General features: G+C 38.3%; 1 protein-coding gene across 6 annotated transcripts in view; it reads right to left on the reverse strand.

Annotated features, from left to right (window-relative positions):
* The window catches only part of LOC100774416 (tRNA (guanine(10)-N2)-methyltransferase homolog), a 109,689-nt gene that overhangs the window by 45,132 nt on the left and 48,698 nt on the right, over positions 1 to 15,859 (reverse strand). For 5 of the 6 annotated variants that reach the window (XM_027398418.2, XM_035440334.1, XM_027398421.2 and 2 more), the window contains one exon: positions 5,306 to 5,839. The exons of the other annotated variant lie outside the window; for it this stretch is intronic. In XM_027398418.2, the coding sequence (XP_027254219.1) occupies positions 5,708 to 5,839 (132 nt within the window). In that variant the 3' untranslated portion in view covers positions 5,306 to 5,707. Of the gene's footprint in view, positions 1 to 5,305; positions 5,840 to 15,859 lie in introns of those variants that run through there. 6 annotated transcript variants of the gene reach the window in all.

Consider the following 15,859-nt stretch of genomic DNA (forward strand, 5'->3'; position numbering starts at 1 on the left):
ATCATCATGGTGGTAAACATGGAGGCACACAGGCAGACTTGATGCTGGAGGAGCCAGAATTGTACATCTGGATTGGCATGAGGCAGAAGAAAGACACTGGGCCTGCCTTGAGCATTAGAAACCCCCAAAGCCCACCCTAGTGACACACTTCCTCCAACAAGGACACACCTCCTACTAGTGCCACTCCCTGGTGACCAAGCATTCCAACTTATAGCCTATGAGAGCCATTACTATTGAAATCACCACACTCCTCATTAACAGGTAATAAAGAAGACTGCTCTGTGACCTGGTTGGGCCTGAGGGCTTGTTTAGAAATCCCTGAGGACTTCTTTCAAATCCTGTTATTTGGCCAAAAAGTTCATTCTTTCTTAACAAGCAACATCTCTGTCAGCATGCTACCCTCATCACCCAACTGTTAGAACTGTAAGGGTCCAAGACTTTGCTTTTTATAATCCAGTAAGTTAACAGCCAGTTGCATGGATGCTAGCAGAAGATATGAGCTTCCTGAATCATGTACAAAGAATTTTATAACGCATGTCCAACAAGCAGCAGGATAATCAGTGTAAGATTAAGGTGGTGGAGTCAATAGGTCCAAAGAGGTACTTTTACACACAGTGGGATTTATCCCATGAACTTAGAATGTGATCTTAGAATGGTCATTTTTTTTTTTTTTTAATCAAGGGTAATAACCATGCTTTTACTCTGGGGAGAAGACACTATTTTCTAAGTCTATGTGCATGCTTGAGCTCTGTTCTGTGACTTGTAGGAGGAGCTTAAAGAAAACCTCTTCCAGATTCCCAGCTCATTATGGATCAGGCACATGCCTCACTTAGGTAGACATAGAGAATGCAAGAGTTCTAGGGAGAATTGGTCCTCACTAAGTGTATGCTACAGAAAAGTGCAAATAACAAAACCAACACTGGCCCGTCTAACCACCACACACCAACTTGCTGTTTGTGCTGAATGCCCTCCAATTTGTGGTGAAATAGTCATTCCATGATTGACTGAATGACTGTTCTTTCATGTGTGAGACCAGATTTCACTATGAGCCCAAGCTGAACTCAAAAATCAAGATCCCCAGTCTCAGCCTCAAGAATACTAGTATTACAGGTATGTGTAGTTATGTGGATTCCAGTCCATGAGGTATACGCAAACATTAAGAGGTTCACAGACTTTAGCCTTCACTCATTCCAACTCTGACCATCTGGACCCATTTCAACAATTAACCGCTTGAATGGCCATCAAAGCACAACTTCAATATCATAAGTACCATTGGCATTTCCAGTTTTCTTTTCTACTTTTAATTTGCTTAACTTCACATATAGGCCCAGCAAATCTTCATGGCTAACACTTAATGTGTTAGTCAAAACAGTTCTCCTGATAAATCCATAGGAAGGTTGAGGCGGTTGATTAAAGGGGAGATTCTAAATTTAGAGGTTAAAAGGTCAAAGTAGATCCTTTTCAAGCTGTTCAGTTCAGCATGACTACAACATGATTAACTTGGTAAGAATGTTCAAAGTCCACAATAAAAATATACTAAGCGCATCCCAATATGCCAAGAAACTGGAGAATGAGTTACATAAAGGAAGCTGGCGTACCTTAACATTCATACATTAAGCCCCACTTTGTTCCATGACTCAGGGTTCTTAAGAGATTGCCATAACAACTAAACTCCATCCTTCTAAGAGCCCATCTACAATGGCTTAGGAAGGAAGGGATAAGAGCCAAATTCCAGGTTGGCCTCAATTATGTGTAAATGTCAATGTGCTTTTCCCACACAAGGAAACATATGCAGGTCCTGAGGCAGGCCTCTTTTAAGGGAACAGTCAGGTTCTTTCTAAGTTTGTTCACCCCAAAGGACAGACAGGAATGTGCTGTTTCTCTGATTCTATGGCTAGATAGAATCCCAGATATGTTTATCATTCTGTTATAATTCTTTACACTCTAGACTTCACGTGTGCAAACCGCTTTGTTTTAGAGAAGACCTCAGTGTTTTAGTGAAGTCCAAACAGCATCAGTCTAGTGTTATTGTGTCGTGTGTATGTTCTGGATTAAGGCACTTTTTTTTTTGTTTGGATTATAAACCACATTACTTGATAAGTATCTGAGAAAACTGGGAGTGGGTGAGTTGGAACCGAATGTGAGCTTCACTTATTCTATGAATACAATCCTAAGGGGGGAAATGCTTCTTGCAAGTGTTTAGTTTTCAAAGTATCTTTGTAATGGAGCAAAACCATATTCTTGTTAAAAAAGTGCCAAGGTTTTCATTTTGGTGTAATTTATTCTCTTTTGGTCAGAAAGCTCAACAACGAGGTCAACAGTTTCCTTGGTAACACCCACCTCCAGTCCACCCTTATACTGCACTGAACTTTACTATCCTCGTCTTTAACTACAAAGGTTTTCTTTTTTCTTTTTTTTAACTGTGAGAACTGCCAGAAGTTTGGAGAGATGGCTCAAAGGATAAAGCGCTTACCATGAAAAGTGTAAGGACCAGAGTGCAAATACAGGACACACAGAAAGCTGGGGTTAGTAGTAGTGTGTAATTCCAGTTCTCCTAAGGCAAGATGGGAGCAAACAGGTCACTCCTTGTAAGCACCAAGGCAAGCTAACTTGGCATGCATATGCAGGGACAATCGAGGAGACTCTGTCTTAAGCAAAGCAAAAGATAAGGACCAATACCCTCTGAACTGTATATATAGCCACACTTAACACACATGTGTACACATCATATACAATACATCATATACACATACATAAGAATGACTAACGTTGCATTTATGTGCTTTTACAAGAGAAATATAGTAAAAATGGCATAGAAAGGCAATTTCTCATCTCTAATTTTAAATAAATAAACATTATAATTTATTCCATATCTCTTTGAATAAAAAGTACTTGGTATTTCCAGCCTAACATGTTAGAAGTTCACCTAACATCAAAGGCATCTTATTCAAAAGATAGAGTTGCTTATATTGGCATCTAGGTAATACAGTGTTAACATTTAATTTCCTGATGAGAAAAGCAAGTCTACCCTCTGCTTTTAATGTATATTGAGCATAGAACATAGTACCTTAAAAGATATTTCTGTATCAAAACTCAAACATTCAATCCAATCAAATAACACCCAGTACAACAGTCAGTGACACTAACTCATTCTATTTTTCTACATCAAATTCAACATAGCTTTTCATTGAAATTCTCATTTTTCTTTCACAAGTAGGGAATCAAGATTTGAGGGAGTTTTCTCAAAAGGGAAGTAGTGACAACCTTGAGTTACCTCCCAGAGCTTAGCATCTCAGACTGCTGTATTGCTCAGTCCATGTATTTAAAGTTAGTCATAAGGAGATTGGTTGGAAATTGGCTAGAAACAGGCTCATGCTGGGCAGGAAGAGGTCGAGAAGATTTTACCAGATTTTAAACTTAAAAAAAAAAAACTTCTAGCCACTTTGGCTAAACAAACCCAAGACCACCTACTCCACCATTTCTCTGCAGCTATCACAAGGGAAAAAAAATTACTCAACAAAATGGACAGGAAGGAGGTGCTTCTGATGAGGCACCACTGAGGTAACCATCTGGATTTTATGGCTATTTAATATATGCCAGAAACAAAATTACATACTTTGTCATATTATAAACATTAAGTAGGCCAGTCCACAGACCACCTACAGTTCCCTTCCAGAATATACTGCAAATTCAAACTATAGATCTTTGTGAACACGGGCATCTTGTTAGGAGATATTCCTACTGGTAAACGCATGAGGAAAAGGTCACCTATGAAACAAAACAGTGTGTAACATATACAAAAAATGAAGGCTTTATTTTTAGAGTAAGAAAACTTGAGGACCAACAAGATGGCTCAGAGGGTAAAAGCACATTGTGCCCAAAGCTGACAACCTAAGTTCAATCCCCAGAATCCAGAGTTCCTACAGTAGTCCTCTTTCCTCTACACACACACACACACACACACACACACACACACACACACACACAATTAATAATAATAAATAAAATAAAATTTTATACGAGAGGGCATTAAGACGTGCATCCTAAAGTCAAAATTGATTAGAAGTCATCAATCTTGTAATCACCTTATGAGTTTCTCCATCTCTTAGGAGTTTCAACTCTGAAGCAACTATATATGTTGCTTATGTTTTGAGTGACACTTCAGGAATAAGAAGCCGAACTTACTAATAAATGTAAAAATAAACATCACAACTGGAAGAATTGATGTCCAGAAAACTTCAATTAGTAGTAATGAAAATGTTTTGACTTATTTACTATGAATTAACTTTAAAGGACAAAGAGACTAAAGTTAATGTTGTGACTTTCTAGACCATATTTGGATTAAGTTTTGAGACAATCCACAAAAAGGGTTTTAACTAAAAATCTCATATTCCAATTGAGCCAGCTACGACGTTTCAGACTCATCCCAACACAACCTCAGAAACTTAAAAAAAGACGGTGTTTAACAGAAACACTGCAAAGAAATCATCCTTGAATACTGTTAGATTTTCCCCCAGAGTACCACAAATAATATCCAGAAACCCAAACAAGACAACCTGGAAAGGTTTCAGACTGCCGAAATCCAGTGCCGAATGACAAGACAAGTAGAACACTGTGGAAGGTCTGACCTCCACTCAGTAGCACTGGTCTTTTGCAGCTCCTAAGCCATGTAAGTTAATATTGAGTTCATAAAACTCCCACAGTCACAGTAAAAGAATAATAATAATAATAATAATAATAATAACAACAACACAAATAAAAATAGGCTCTGGTTAGGTTAGAGAGAAACTATCCATTTACTGCCGCCCCGCTGAGGTCCATTTGACCACCAAAAGCAGAAAGCTATCAGCATCTAAAATTAATGGGTACAGTGGTTTTCAAAGAAGATATTTCCACGATGGACACAATGTAGACTCAGCAAAGCTTCCCCTTCAAGAAAAACACAGCTTCTGTTTCAAAGAGTACTGATTAGGCTTAATACCATTAAAGGGCCATCAGGAATGTGAGCTGTTGTGCCTGCTTGTAACTGTCAGTTGCTTTCTAAACCAAAAATTGGGGGTAGTTAGTTAACTTGACCAATAGTCAAGCTTTAGGAATGCAAGAGCAAATCCAAGGTACAGACGCAGTGCACAGGCACAGGCCCTTGGAGGTGATGGGGTTAGAATCTCCGCGGTTCTCAGGCCTTAGCCTTCCTCCTAGCAGCATAGCCACTGCTGTTACGACCTGCATGGACTGCTAGTTAAACATTCATTTTCCTCAAAGCTCTCCATGAGATGAGATGAGAAATACCAACACTACCACACAATTTTTAGAAATTCTCAGGAAAGTTTATTGGTGGCATAGAAAAACAGATACAACTAAAAACCAAACCAAGAAAATTTACAAAATGAAAATATTGTACAGCACTATTAATTGCCTACTATATACCTGGAAGATATGGCTAAAAAGTTCACAATATTTTCTTTGTAAAAAATATAAACACTGAGTTTATGTATCAGTCCCTGAAATTTAACAAGGTTCAAAAGACACATCAAAATAGTCTCTAAAACAAAGACCATTTTGAAATTATTCAATTTCGATTGATAGCAATTATTTATTTATATAAAAATTTTAAAACAGCACAGGTTTTCTAGATCAAACACACAAATTCACATCCAAAAGTCCTTTCCATAAAATGCTTATTCTTTCTCGATTGTCAACATAATTTTCATTCTTGGCTGGATTTTTCTTCCTTGGCAATTCTTTTTGTTACACCACTAAAATATTTCTCACGAAAGGAATTATGACGTTGGTATGGCAGAAAATGATCACTCAGCAGGTGTGAATACTGGTCTCTGTTCTGGTAGGATAGAAAATACAAAATATAAAGACATGTAAATTATTTCTTCAGTTAGCCTGTAACCATGGCAGTCATTCACTCTAAGTAAGTTACACTCCAAGGTACATTTGCTTGGCTTTACTATGTGAACACACATTCTATATCTGTATCACACTTGGGAATTCAAAGCGGCTTCACTTCACCTCACTGGATACTCAGAACTCTGCATCAAGGAGACATTTTCATTACTCAGGGCAAAGAGAAAATTCCAGAGAAGATGGTCAGACTACAACTACCTTGTCATTCCTGGTTTAACACACACTGAAATCATAGGGACTATGGATAATACCAAAGAAGCTTCTACTCAAGGAAAAGGGTATGTACCAAGGAACTGTGGCGGTTCTGTGATGTCATAAAATCACACAAAGCTGTACACTATATCCACATCCATTAGAGCAACAAAGGATTCCAACACAGGAGATGCAGATACAGGGTGAAGAAGGAGCTCCACAGACTTCACAATCAACAAAGACTGGTACTAAAACTGACAGGCACTGGAAAAGTTAATCTGGGTCAGAATGACTGGCATTCCAGTTTAGATGAGAGAAGACTGCTGGAAACCATGAAACATTAGCTTCTCCCTCAACTTTACAAATGATTTCAAGTTGTGAAGCAAACCTAAGTAAAAACAAAGTCCCATGTCCTATGTATTTCTTTAAATTCATAGTCACTTACACTGAGTTTTGGAATTTAGTTTAAATTTACATATCATTTTGCTGAATGACACCTTGCTTTGTTTTCTGGCACAAAAGAATCAACACCAGCAACAAGTCCCTCCCAGCTCTGCCTTTCTGTTCACTACTCTCATTATGGCTCCTATATGACCTCTTTGACCTCTGAGTATGACCTCTGAAAGCATACTATGTAACTTCTTGGAATAACCTTCCCCTGTGAGGAGGATTGGGGGAACAGAAATGGAGAATGCCCCAGCGCCAGGTAGCATGCCTCTCTGACCTAGGCTTTGAATATGGCTCCGTCAAGGAGGGAGAACAAAAGTCAAGTACTGTGGAAAACATGCTTCCTTTATAGACCAAAGAGATAGTTTGGCAAATAAATTATCATTGAATTAAAGGAGACGAGTAAGACAACCTGGTGATACAGAATGGAGAAAGTGACCAAGGTGCAGTATAGACATGGATGAAAATGTCACACCAGTATTTTGAACAATCAATATAGGCTCATAAAGAAAAAAAAATGGATCTCTAAGCAGTAAGGGCAAACTAAGCCCTAAAAGACTGTATTTGTTCCTCAGTGTCCTAGAGACAAGGCAGCAAAGACAGAAAGTTGGTCTAGGACCATTAACCATTGAAATGCAACTGCTCAGGGAACAGCCTTTCTCTTCATATCCCAGGAAGCAGAGAGGAATATGTCAGATATGTGTATGAGTCCTGCACTCAAATGTCCACTTTCAAGATCACCTATGCCCCAACTGTGAGACAGAACACTACAGAAATTCCTGGAGCCTCAAAACTCCACATCCCCTGCGCAGCCAAGGATCGGCCAGAAGTTAAATCTTGCTCTGAGATAAGCCAGACAGCTCAGGAACTGTGGCTAAAATTTCCACCTATGTGGAAACACCCTAACTGAAAAATGTTCCTCTTGGAACATCCATCATCACATACATAGAAATGCCACATAAAATGACATTAACCACAGTTCGAAACAAATAGCAAATTCAATTTGTGTTTCCTCTTCTCTCTCCTTGTCCATCTATCTTTAGTCCCTTTACCAGGGCCCACACTTGAGACAATGATAATCAACTCTGCATATTTCCATCACCTTCACTGTTCTTCTCTATTCACATTTGCTGCCTAGGAATATCTTGGGTTTTGTTTCATTGTCCTGTTTTGTTTTTTGTTTTTGTTTTTGTTTTTAACTCAATATCTTGAAGGCCAACACATTTCTTTGAAAGGGGATGAGTATCCTCAAGCAAAAGTCTTTGATCTTCCTCATCCCCCCACGTATGCCTGGTGTTTGTCTTCTGCTTTTTCTAACAGTTCCAACCCTGTCTACAGCTATCAATCATTTCTATGTCACAGAACCTCAATTCTGTTTTAATAAACATGAAATACTGCATGCATACTAAATTTTAAAAAAAGCACATAGGAAACACCCAAAGTGAAAACAGTAGTGATGAAGATTAAAGGGCAGCTTTCCCAATTCAATAGCAGTAGTGTCATTAGTAGAGTAGCAATCAGATAAAAACGAACAAAATATTACATCTCATAACACTATTGCCTGCTGTCATTTCCTAACCAGTAACTAAGTGTCGGTAGAAAACCAAAGAAGCCAACAGCTCTCAGACCTCTTCCCCATTCAAAGTCAGCACTGTAAATGTTACAAGAAATAGACAAGTTCATTCAAAAAAGAACTACTACGGATTTGTTATCAACTGGGTCTTGTCTAAGGTAATTACTTAATTTTCTGCATTCTTTTCATCTACATTTTGGAGATGGAGAAACAGAGATTGAGAGAGCTTTACCAATGTGCCACAAGCCATGCAGCTGGAACAGAGTACTGCCAGACTGCGGCCAGAGTCAGACATCAAAAGCTCATGCTTTCTTCATTATAATTCTGTCCGTCTTAAAAGCTACAAGTTATGTGAATACATAGATGACTGAGTCGATTTCCCACATGGTAGATTAGTGGATCCTTTAAAATGGAGTTTGACGTTTAGAGGGAACTCCTGAAACAGCCACGTTATGGTAGCATACACTTCAGATTTCAACTTTAGACAGAACCCTTTAACCACTGTCCTATCAGCACTGCTAATTCTAAACAGAAGCCATCTAGGAATTCTACCACACTGGTCAAAGAAGCCTCACAAGCCAGTGGTTCACTTCTATGTGCACACTACCCTCTGCTGGTTGACACAGACAGTCCATCTTCATGGGATTTCCTTCTGTGGACTGAAACTGTTTGCAGCTGAGACTATACACCTGACAATCAGGAAGACTCTGCTTCATTTGCTGTTTGTAAGACTTGACTGTTCAGAACACCTACAATCACACAATCCTCATATGTCCAGGATGACCTTGTTACTTAGACAGCATTATCATCTGTGCACATCATTTCATTCATAAAGAATGATGCAGAAATAGGAAAATATGCATGCACTTCATAGAGTCTAAACTGGCACCATTCATCTGTGTGCAAACTAGAACTGCAAGTCATTCTATAGAATAAGAAAGGAAATGTTCACAAAGTCATCTATATTCAGGTGAATCGTGTGTTAATGTATTGTTTTCAGTTTTGAGGCAGTGTCACTATTTACAGCCCACACTGGCCTTGAAATATCTATCTTCCTGTCTTTGCCCCCAGAATAATCTCCAGATTGTAACCACCGAGATAATTCTATTTAAAATTTTATGCAACTTAACTCTGCATACAAAGGCAGCATTAAAGGAATCTAAAGGACATTAAAAGGAAAGTCCTGTAGTAACACTTGAAATTGCCATTTTAAGTGGAACTAATGACTCTGGATTAAACAAAGAATATATTTTTAATAGTGCATGTCAAAAAATAGGGCACACTGTTCAGACTGAAAAGAAACTAAAGGTTCTTCTCTGAGTAGCCCTTTCAGATAAAATTATTTTCCTAATCCCTTCCCCTCAGAAGTTTGCCATTCTCTTGTATCATCTCCTCAAATAAGGAAAGGTGTTACGTTTTCCAGTTCAGCTGCTTTTTAGTTTGCTTTACATGGGAAGTAAAGCCTACAAGACACTACAGGATTAAAATGGTGTGTCCTGGTGACTTTTAAAGAGTAAAGTAAAATTTGGTAAAATTTGGTTTGTTATTATTTAAACAGGGAACTTCTGGCTGGCTCTCTAATAGCCTGCTCCTAGCACTCCTTAAAATGGTTTAAATATTGCTCAGTATGATTGTTTTATTTTAGATGAAGGGGCCCAAATAATCACTAACCAGTCACTATTTGTTCCTATACACTCGCACATGGTGTGGAAAAGAATGGAATTCTGTGAGTTCACAGATCCTAGTGGGAGACAGACATAAAATGTCACACTGGTATTAAACGGTGGGATGTAACAGCAACCATGGGAATAGAAAGGGGTGAAAAGGAAGGACAAGGTTGGCTTCTCTAAGGAATGTGCACTTATCCCAGAGCTGCAGAATGAAGGTAAACCTTATCACACAGAGTGCAGGAGACACTCAACAGATGAGAGTCAATGTGAAGACACTGAAAACAAACAGGTGAGTCCATTTTGGACCCTGAAAGGAGACTGAGGGTTAAGGTTTACTGTACAAAAAAATGACGTGACACCAATTGCACCTAGAACATTGCCAGGAACAGATCAGAGTGGTCTAGATGTTATATAAGAATCTGTAATTTTATTCTAAACTTCTCAGAGTCATCAATACAATTTAAAAACTAGACTATTGCTATCTATTCCGTCTGTGAAAACTATTCTGGCCACTGTCCAGGAAATAGTGGAGGGAAAATATGTGGAAGCAGAGAAGGCAGCTGGAACACTTACAATAAATTGGGGAGTGGCACCTTACCATGTATGGTTCTTAGGAGAAGGTGGTGGGGATATAAATACACACAGGAATATCAGCTATCCAATCATGCCAATCTAGATCTCTCAGAAGTCTTTCTTAACTGTCACCTCCACAGCAGTTATCCAATCACCAATCACTATGTCTGCCTACTCTTAATTCACTCACATCCTCTGCAGCTTCACATCCTATTGCTTCTGGATCATAGCTCATCTTTGCGAAGCTATCTCTGGAGCCTCCTCAAGAGCACCCCACCTCAGACCTACCTACGTATTGAAGCCAGGGTACCTTTCATGAAATGTACACTTCTGCCACTCTACCAACGAATATCCTTCGCAGGCTGGCCACCACTGATAGGGTAAACCTGAACCTGATATAGGGCCTTTCACGTGGGCAGCTCTGGTTCTTCAGGTGTTTCTCTCCCAGATGCCAGGCATTCTACTGAAGCTGAAGTATCAAGATTCCCTGCATACCCCACAGCCCTTCTCATCCCTCTCTACCTTAGTTAAAATGACAGTTGCCTACTCAGTGGCCCCACCGTTTGCCTCAAGCACCATCTCCTCAGTTGAATGCTTTATATTTAGACATCTCTACAAACCCCAGCTTTAAGTTGTGACCGTTTTGGTGACTTTCTCCTAACGAACAGGCTCTCAATGGACAAGGACTAAGCCTGGTCTGCTTAAGCACAGTACTTGACAAATAAGGTCCCAAGAATGCAGGTTGATAGAATGTGAGATGCAATGACGTCCTCTGTGAGAGCATACATTCAAGTTAAGGAAAGAAAATATATAAAAGTAGGAAAGGTTAACGAATGTAAAATATACTCAGTGACACATCTTCCCGTTCTCACAGCACCTCCTCCAGAATTTCACCTGTGCTCACATATTGACATTATGTTTAGTCTCTCAGCAAAAACTCAGTTACTGGGTACAAACGTCCTCAACTTCCTCCCCACTCTGGACGCCTATCCTCCATGGCTCCTACTGATTTGACTCTCTGAAGCCTCTTCTCTCTCACCACTGAGTACCCACACTGGCCAAAGGAATATTCTGCTTCACAGTGCTCACTGCTGAGCTGATCTAACAGGATCTCCATCAGTTAACTGATAACCACCAGTTAGATACCTAAGGACAATTAACTTATATACTGCTTGTTCTATAAGCTACAGGGAGCTCCCTACCCAGGAGATATAGCTTATGGGAGGCTATAGTCATTTAACAGAAAACCAAAGGGCTTTATTGTAATTGTAGGTAAGGTTCAGTAAGTCACAGCTTCTGATAGTGAGGTCATGATTTCTTCTACCTTGCTACTATTAAGTCACTGGCAGAACCAAAGTGACAGGAGTTTACACAAAACAGCAGCTTCATGGCAAATACTTGAATACAAACAACTTACAAAATCTATTCCATGATAAATAAAAAACAGGGGTGCCATCACCATAGTAAATGCCACCAAACTAGGAGTGTTCATCTCATATTGTCAGCAAAGACTACAGGGCTGGTGAAAGAGAGTTAAGCATTGAACAGATTCTTAATCAAGTGTGAGGAAGAAAGCAAGGAGATGGACGAGAAGAGCAGCAGGTTGGCTTTCTTTCTTGTAATCAGCAAAGAGTGGAATGAAATGTGAACGACAGTACTGAATATAATGGACTTCAGTTCAGCTTCAGGGTAATTACCCATGTCCGGCTTTTGTTTAAAAATGCTGCTCTCCTTATCAAAGCTTTCCACTGTTCTACATCTGGTACTGGACAGTAGCCATAGAAACCACTTGTGCTAAAGTTATACAACTATAAACAGCACTAGGCCATTTCCAAACCAAGGACAAGCAAGTCAAAAGTCTGGTATCTAATACCATTAAATCTGTAGTGTTGTTCTTAATGGGAACATAGTAAAGGTGAAATCTTTATCCCTAAGTTATACATTCACATTTATTCAGTTCCTTATAAAATTAATTTCAAGATATTAAGTTGTCTAAAGTCTATGACATTACATTAAAATTTTATCTAGAGTCTCAAAATGACTGATTATTAATAAATGAACTTTGGGCATTTAACACTCAACACAGAATTTCTTCCTAAGTGTAAAATGAACAATGTGGACACATTCATGCTTAGCATGACGATACAGAAGTATGACTGCTTTCCAAATGTATATATTAAAGTTTACATCTTTATAAATGCAAAACACAATGTCAAATATTAAAATAGCCAACCCACAAGATAAAAGTTTAACATCTATTAACTAAATACTGCATTTTATATTTAATTAGGACTAACAAGAACCTTTATCTTCTTAAAAAGCAAAGGATGAATAACATACAAAGACATGTGCCTGTATACAAATAAACAATTCCAACTTTAGTTCTGAAACAATATGGATCCTGAGTAACTTATTAATATTTCCACAATCAATTAAGAAAAAAACTAGTAAAGGTGTATATGTGTGTAAAGGAAAAACTGTTTTGCTTAGGGGCAAATTCAAAGGCAAGAGAGACACTGTCTCCTGCATAGGTCAGAGCAGGGCTTTACCTGCAGGAAGGACATGTTTACAACAACACACTTTTCTAAATGGCCACGAACAGGGGTGTCTTTGCAGTACTGCACTGCTCTGATCTTGACCTCATACTGATGATAGGCACACACACTTCCTAAGTATTCACTGACCTGTACACTCATTTGCTGAGGAAAATGCACATAAAATCTCAACACTAGATTCTAGGAGCCATAAAGAGGAAAGAGGATACAAATTCACATTTGAGTTAGAAAACATCTAAAAAAGCAATTTTAAGTCGAATATCCATGAGCATAAAGAAAAAAGATACAAAGTAGAAATTCTGTCACTCATACAAGAGTTACAAAGGAAGCTCCTTCGACTGTACACAGAGTCCCATTTCCTTCAACAACACATGCATTGGAATACCTGAATGATGTTCACGTTTTGTTCAAGTGGGCCATGCCTATTTATTTAATCAATTTTACTTTTACTGTTCTAGAACTTGCAGAATCCATGCCCACTCTGACTTTAGTAAGCTACTTGCCTTTACACAGTAAGACTTTTATCTGTTAACATGTGTGGCAAGATCTATACATATTAATCACCCTTGCTGGTACTGAAGAACTGACTGACTCATGGCTCGTCAGTTTCTTTAACAAAATCATTTAATTGAAGAGGAACAAAAGAAAAAATGGCGACCCTCTAAGATTTAAACCCAAGAAAAAGTAAGATTAATAACAAAAAAAAAAAAAATTTTCCAGAGATCCTCCTGCCTTTGCCTCCCGAGTGCCAGAATTAAAGGCGTGCACCACCACTGCCCGGCAATGGTGGAGGTACTGGGGAATGGAGTGATCAATATTTTTATTCCAAGAATTTTATATAAGAAAAAAATGTTTCATAGAATTATCACAACTATACACAGCACTATTAACTGTGTGTCAATAAGAGGAAAACCCTAGCAAAATGTATTACATCCTCTCATGGCATCCTGAGCTAAAAACAACAGGGAAATTAAGGGTGTGTTTAAAAGAGCTGGGAATTCAATGTTTAAGAACATTTGCTGCCTATTTATTTTTGTGGTAGTGGAAATTAACCCTCAGGTCTTACATCTGATAGGCAAGCATCCTGTTACTAAACAGTATGTCCAGAACTTTTATCTCAACACACTTAAAGGTAGAAATATATTCAGGTAGAAGACAATGTGATGCAGGAAAGAGGTCAAATTTCAAGGGTAAAGACAAGTTTCGTTTTCAGCTCTGCTATTCACAACTAAGTCATCAGTGGACTAGAGGAAGGCTCTTCATCTCTGAAATGGCATTAACTCACAAGCACCAAGAACACATGGCACTTAATTCATTTAGTTCCTAGAATATATCAATAAAGGTTAATAACAATAAAAAAAAAACAGATCTTATCAGGCATCTTCATAATACTGACATGGTTATCAAGAGCTTCTTCACTACTCACACAAAACAAAGAAATCTAACCTATAGCCGATGATGTAAAGATACAAATATTCATATTCAATATTCATTAGACAATTTTTATGACTTATTTCTACATTTTAAACAGTGGGAGAACATTTTAACAATGTACCAAGTAAGCCTAACTTTAAACTGAAGTTAGACCTGACAACTGACAAGACAAAAGCAAAGGTCTTAGTACATGAAATGAAAGCAAGAAATTTAAAATTAATATTCGTCCACTGCCAAAATCAACAGCACTGAACAAGTCTGAGAACAATTTGTCAGACATGTGAGAACTGTTTGACAATTCTGTCTCCGCCTGTGTTATAAAGGGCTTCGATCCTGATGTAACTGCAGACATTCCTCAGCAGGAAACAGAAGGCAGAAGTGAAGCAATGAATTAAAAACAAACACGACAGAGGATCACATTAACATGACAGCAACAGTTAATCCCACACTGTTTAAGACTTACTAATGAGAGCCTACACTAATGTGACCCTTAGGAGAAGGCTTTTCCTTATAAAAGACATCAGTTTCAACCAGGTGTGGTGGGGCAGCAATGGGACTCAGGCAGGCACACCTCTGATTTGCAGGCCAGACTCATCTACATATGAGTGCCAGTACAGCCAGGACTACACAGTGAGACACTGTCTTGATACACTAACACACACACATGCAACTGTTTCAAACGAGAACAAAGGTAAAATGACAACAGGAAGCCAAGTCAGAAGCAGCCCTGTTTTTATAGGTTGAAACACCAAAGGACAGTGAGCTTATGTATCATTTTAATATACAGTAAGAACTCTCAAAAGCCCATTTTCCTCTGACTTTCAAATAAATTTGCTTACAGAAGTATAAATTTGTAAGAAAAATAGTAGATTTTCTTAAACTAGGCCCAGGAGAAATCATATATGGCATCAGTTCCCACAAGATCCTAGTTTATTGTTTGTTTCAATTTCCATAAAAATAGAAATGGATAAGAATCTTCTCTATATCAGGGTAATTCTTTGGAGCACAATTTATGTAGAGCTGCTATTTATGTAGGCAACATCATGAAGGAAGCTAGTGTCATATAATCTGCTTTTTGCTAACAAGAATTAAAACTAGAACATCTACAACTAATATTTGTTTTGTTAAACTATCTCTTTTGTCCTGACACGTAACACATTAGCTACTAATATCATTACTAACTCAAATGATTATGTTAAAAGCTGTAATTTATAGAAGTCATAAAACTACTATTAAATGATCAACCACCTCACTTCCCTTAACATACCAGAAGAAAAACATAGAAATATATATATTCTGATTGGAAAAGGAAAGCGGCTCTAACAATAACCAGTCTAGGGTTTCCTATTAAGTTGATAATGGTTAGCACTAGGGACCAGCCCTACTTTAAAACCTAACTATATTTATAGACGGGGCCTTTGAGGCAGTAATTAAGAGTAAAAAAAATGCCATAATGGTGGATCATAATCCAGCATAACAGATCTTTGTGAAAAGAGGAA

The sequence above is a fragment of the Cricetulus griseus genome, chromosome 2 (assembly GCF_003668045.3).
Source record: "Cricetulus griseus strain 17A/GY chromosome 2, alternate assembly CriGri-PICRH-1.0, whole genome shotgun sequence".
NCBI classification, from domain to species: domain Eukaryota; kingdom Metazoa; phylum Chordata; class Mammalia; order Rodentia; family Cricetidae; genus Cricetulus; species Cricetulus griseus.